General features: G+C 53.5%; 1 protein-coding gene across 1 annotated transcript in view; it reads right to left on the reverse strand.

Moving 5' to 3' along the window:
- The window catches only part of MYBBP1A (MYB binding protein 1a), an 11,368-nt gene extending 10,968 nt beyond the window's left edge, over nt 1-400 (reverse strand). The window contains exon 1 of the mRNA XM_027848865.1: nt 44-400. Within this exon, the coding sequence (XP_027704666.1) occupies nt 44-400 (357 nt within the window). The remainder of the gene's footprint in view (nt 1-43) is intronic.
- Nucleotides 401-5,521: the final 5,121 nt, after the last annotated feature.

Genomic DNA, 5,521 nt, shown 5'->3' on the forward strand with positions numbered 1-5,521 from the left:
CCCGCCCCTCCCCGGGGCCCCCCCCACCCGCCCAGCCCCGCACCTGGGGGCGCTCCCGCAGCCGCTCCACCAGCGCCGCCGTGGCCGCCAGCCGCTCCTCCTGGGCCGGCTTGGCGATGCCCCAGAACAGGTCCAGGAAGTCCCGGCTCTGCTGCAGCAGCGGCGCCGCCGACACCGAGCCGGGGGCCCGCTCCTCCGCCCCCGCGGCCCCCCGCGCCGCGCCCGCCATCGCCGCCGCCGCCGCCGCCGCCTCCTCCTCCTTCTCCGTCGTCTCCTCCGCCACCTCGGCAGGCTCCAGCTCGGCCTCCGCCGCCGCCGCCGCCGCCGCCGCCCGCGATCCCCGCGTGCCCCGCGTGCCCCGCGCGCCCCGCGCGCCCCGGGAGCTCCGAGTGCCCGCCATGCTGCGCCGCGCTCCCAAGTGACCCACGTGCTTCCCCGGGGCCGGCTGCGACACACTGCTTCCGGGACACGGCGCCATTGCGCCTGCGCGCTGGGGGCGGGAGGACGGGGCCGAACTGCGACTGCTCGCGGCGGGGCGGGGCGGGGCGGGGCGGGGCGGGGCGGGGCCGGAGCGAGCGGAGCCTGCGCAGCGCCCGTGCTCCCGAAGCCAGCTCTGCGCCTGTGCGCCCGGGGTGGGCGGGGCCGGAGAGGGGTGGGGCCCTCCGCTCCTCCCCATTGCCCTCCCCGCTCAGCGGTCCTTCCAGTGGGGTCCTTCTAGTCCGGGGGAAGAACCCGGGTTCGAGGCCCCGCAGCTCTGCAGCTCCGCATCCGCGGCTACCCGGGCAAGCCCCTATGTCCCCTCCGTCAGACTGGGGAGGGGGCGTCCCCGCAGCACTCAGGTTCGAGCCGAGAAGGGAGGCGATCTGCACCAGCGGAGGGAGTGCGCACTGCCAGCAATAATAACAGCAGCCAGCATTCTTACGGTGCTTTGGGGACCCTCCCGACGGCCCGGGGAAGGAGGTGCTATGACTTCCCCACTTGCAGCTGAGGAAACCGAGGCAATCCGAGAGCTGCGTGTCTTGCCCAGGATGAGCCAGAGGCCATCAGCACCACGTGGCCGCGCGCAGGGCGGGCTCACACCCGCATCGTGGTGCAGGATCTTTGAGGAGGGGCAGAGCCCCGACGCCCGGGGGCATCAGACACGCCGAGGCTGCACGGCCGTGGCAGAAATCCTGCTGGGAGGCTCGTGGCCAGGCTGGTCACGATGGATGGGCAGCTCTGTGACCCTGAGCCTCGCAAAGGGCCCCTCTCGCTCATTTGTTAATGTTCGTCTCTTTCTTGTGGCCCCTCTTGGCACAGCCTCTGCCTTGTGGTCATTCCGAAGGGAGTCTCGGAGGTCACCTCCCGCCAGCCCCCCGCCAGCCCCCCGCCAGCCTCCTTCTAGCCCTCCTTTGGAAGAGGAAAGCGGGGCTTTTGAGAGGGAGGGGTCTTAACAGAGAAGCTTGGCCGGCTGGTGGTCATTAAAATCCGCCCGGTTCTTCTCCCCCCCCCCTCCCCCCCCCCCGGCCCAGATCTTCCTCCTTTGCACAGGCAGCCCTCGGTAAGCATCTTGGCAGCGAATGGTGGTGGTGATGCGGGAGAGGCCCGCTCCTGGGGAGGCTCCCGGAGAGGCTGCGGCGCTGTCCATGGTGCTGACAGCCAGCTCCCATTGGAATCCTGGGCCCCTGTTTGAAAAATGCATTCTCACATCTGGTAGAGCTTTGTGCTCCACATTAGTCTCTTCTTTTAGCCTCAGAACAACTGCAGGGTGGGGGAAGCAGGAAGCATTCCCCCTCCTTGGACAGGCTTGAACAACAATCCCGGAGAAGGTCAACAAATTGCACAGAATGACAAAGGGAGTAAGCCAGCTGGCGCCAGAGCGCAGCTTGCCTGATGTGGAAGCCCGAGCTCCTGTTGCCCTGAGAAGCCTTCTCCTAAGGAGCCCTGGGCCTCCCTGCTTTGACCTCTCACACCCTGTTATACCAGGACTGCACCGTCTCGGTGCCCCAGCCCCAGTCAGGAGAGACAGAGACAGGAAACGAAGCAAAAACAAAAGAAAACGAAAAGCCTTGACGGTCCACCAAGGCAACTGTGGATGATTCCGGCTTGTGGGAAGCAAGCTCAGAACACACTGGCTGGCCACTTCTCAGCCTCCTAATTGAAAAGATCCTTGCCCAGGTCTGGGCAGGCCTGGGCCGGTCATCCATCCTGTTTTAGTCCAGAAGCTGAATGCATAGTCCTAATCCCTAGTACCCAAGGGGTCCAACTTGGCACCATTCTTGACCGAGCTCTAATTCTGGTAAAGTTGGAAAACATCCTCAGAGGCAGCATTACTCAGCATCAAGAAGTTTCTGAGGTCAATAAAGGAATGTGAGTGAGACACATTATTTTTCTATCATCTTAATAAGCAATTATCAAGTGAGGATCCAGGCTTTTTCACCTCCGTTTCTTCATTGAGGCCCAGCTCCTGTTAAAAAAAAAAAAAAAAAAAAAGTCCATCTCTAAAGGATGTGGCTAATTGAAGAGATTGTCCTAGCCCTCAAGGTACATGCTATTCAATCTTGGGTGGGACCCCATCCAACTAGACCTTACTTCTGCTTGGAGTGTAAACAGAATCCAGTCTAGATGAGCTCTTACCCTGAAGGAAATGAGCCCCTCTCCTTATACCCCTCCATTAGCATTTAGGGTAGCCCAGCTTCAAGGAGAAAACCAGCCAGAGTGGTCTGGACGGAGATGAATTTCCCTGTCCAGAGTGCTGGAGGCGGCTGAGACTCCTAATCAAGCCACATTCTCAGCGGGAGGAGCTGAAGACTTCTAGCCCACCTCCTCATTAAATGTCCACCAATCAGGATCGATTTTCAGTTGTCAAGGGAACTCCCTTTTGAGGATCATTTAAAGCTTTCAGGCTCTCCATGTCTTTTCTCTTTGGTTGCCAAGAGAAACCACTGACCATCACTTTATTGATTATTAGCCAGTCCGATTAATAAATTATTAATTACCCAGAAACTTGGCCGAGAGGCCAAGGTCTTTCATTCATAACAATGAGGAAGGACAGTTTCATATATCTTCGATTGGACCCCGTGACCTCACTAAAGACAGCTCTTTGGTCTTATCTACCAGTCAGGCCAACATCACTTCTGAAACGCACAGGCTAGTCACAGAGGTCTTTTTCAGCTCTGAGCTTTGGGGATTTCTCGATTCATTTGGGAGAGTGGAGCGGGGAATGGGAATTCTGGCTTGGCATTCTCCTCAGAGAGAGAACTCTAGGAGTTCCACCTGCCTTTCAGTCTGGGTTTGCAAAAGCGAGTCGTGTTTCTGTGACTTTGAGCAAGGACCCTCTCCAGTCTTTTGATTTCTCTTCTGTCAGCTGGGAGCATTAGACTGGATGGTATCTGTGGTCCCTTCCAAGCCTAGGTCTTCAGCCCTGAGAGGAGCACAGTGAGCCATTCCTCCTAACAAAATAGTATTTTTAGAAAGGACGAAAACCTAGCACAAGTGATTGAAACGCCGACCAAGTCCCATGGGCAATGTGTGACAGCTGTGTACCTCCTCTTGCTCTGCAGGGCGCCAGGGCATTCTGTCCTAGCACTTCATCTGACGCCGCTGGAGCTGCACACTCATGTTACGTCTGCTTTGGACTGTGTGGTGCACCGTTGTTCTTTTCACTGACCTTGTTTTCATTACTGTGTAGATTGTTTTCTTGGCTCTGCTTACTTCATTCCTCCTCAGTTCATGTAGATCTTCCCAGGCTTCTCTGTATTTATCACATACTTCATTTCTTACAGCACAGTAATATTCCGTCCACATGCCACATTTTGTTTAGCTGTTCCCAAACAGATGGACATCTTTGTTTCCAATTCTTAGCTATTACAAAAAGCTGCTATAAACATTTGGGAGTATGTGGGGACCTTTTTCTTATTGATTGCTTCCTTGGGGTATAAGCCTCAACCCTGGCCTGCTTACCAAGGTAGGTGGGAATCCCACCCTGTGGTCAAAACACCAAAAAAAGTACAAAAACTTGTGAAGATGATTCCACTCACCATTGCTACATGGAATGTGTGCATGCTTATGTACAACACAAAATTCAGTAGACATGAAAAGATGAACAACTCTTGTTGGAAGAGAATTCAGCAGGTGTAGCATCCAAATTGCAGCCCTGAGTGAAACAAAGCTGGCAAATGAAGTCCAGCTTACCAAAGTCTGAGCTGGCTAAACATCTTTCTGGAGTGGCTGCAGGGAAGGGGAGTGCTGTGAAGCTGGTGTGGGTTTCACAACCAAAACTAATCTAGTCAACAAGTTCGTATGCCTACCAAAAGGAATGAATTCCAGGCTCATGACAATGTGATTGCCACTTGCAGGAAAATGCCATACCACCATCATCAGTGCCTGCATTCCCACTATGACAAACCCTGATGAGGTCAAAGAAAAATAGTTATGAAGACCTGGAGACCCTCATCATTAATGTGCTGAAAGAGGACAAGCTTATAATTCTGAGTGACTTTAATTCAGGAGTAGGCTCAGACTGCCCGATGTGGCAGGGAGTCCTTGGGAAGAATGGAATAAGAAGCAGCAACAGTAGTAATCACCTACTATTTAAAACTTGTGCATCTCATGACATTCTCATCACCAACATTGTCTTCTGTTTACCAGAATGAAATAAAACTTTGTGGATACACTCTCACAGCAAACATTGGCATTTAATAAACAATGTCATTGTGAGGAGAAGAGACAGGATGTGAGAATGATGAAGGCAATGTGTGGCACAGAGTGCTGGACTGACCATAGACTTATCCTCTCCAAGCTAAACATTCACATTCAACAAAAGTGGTGGCCCCAAGGCAAGATGACTACCAGAAGACAATGGATTAGAGCGCTTCTCCAGGTGCAAACAGTTTGTTGCTACTTTGGAGGTAAAGCTGAACCAACACACAATTGGCAATAGCGGAGCAGAAAAGGAGTGGGCAACTTTCGGAGACTTGGTGCACAGCACTGCATTTGCTCATTTGGGTCAGAACACTTGTAAACATCAAGATTGGCTTAATGAAAATGATGGGGAAATTCAGAAGCTGCTAAATGAAAAACGAGAACTCCATGGGGTTTACCAGCAGGGTAGTTCATCTGTCTCTAGGAGGGCCATGTTCAACCCCATCAAAAGTAGAGTGCAAGTGAAACTTAGAGAGATGCAGGATTCTTGGCTCAGTAAGAAAGCAGATGAAATTCAGTTTTATGCTGATAGTAACAATCCAAAGCATTTTTATGATGCCCTGCAGGCTGCTTATGGGCAAAAGACCTATGGCACATCTCAACTATTCAGTGCTGATGGAGCCACATTGATTAGTCATAAGGACGTGATCCTGGAGAGATGGGTGGAATACTTCCATAGTGCTCTCAACAGACCGTCATCAATCAATTCTGAAACCACTGACCATTTACCTCAGGTTGAAGTCAATCCCTCTCTAGTTGAACTTCCAACTGAAGAAAAGATTTTGAATGCCTCTCGTGGCAAAGTTCCTGGTGTTGATCTATTTCACCTAAGATTTCC

The sequence above is a fragment of the Vombatus ursinus genome, unplaced genomic scaffold (assembly GCF_900497805.2).
Source record: "Vombatus ursinus unplaced genomic scaffold, bare-nosed wombat genome assembly UNPS02006874.1, whole genome shotgun sequence".
NCBI classification, from domain to species: domain Eukaryota; kingdom Metazoa; phylum Chordata; class Mammalia; order Diprotodontia; family Vombatidae; genus Vombatus; species Vombatus ursinus.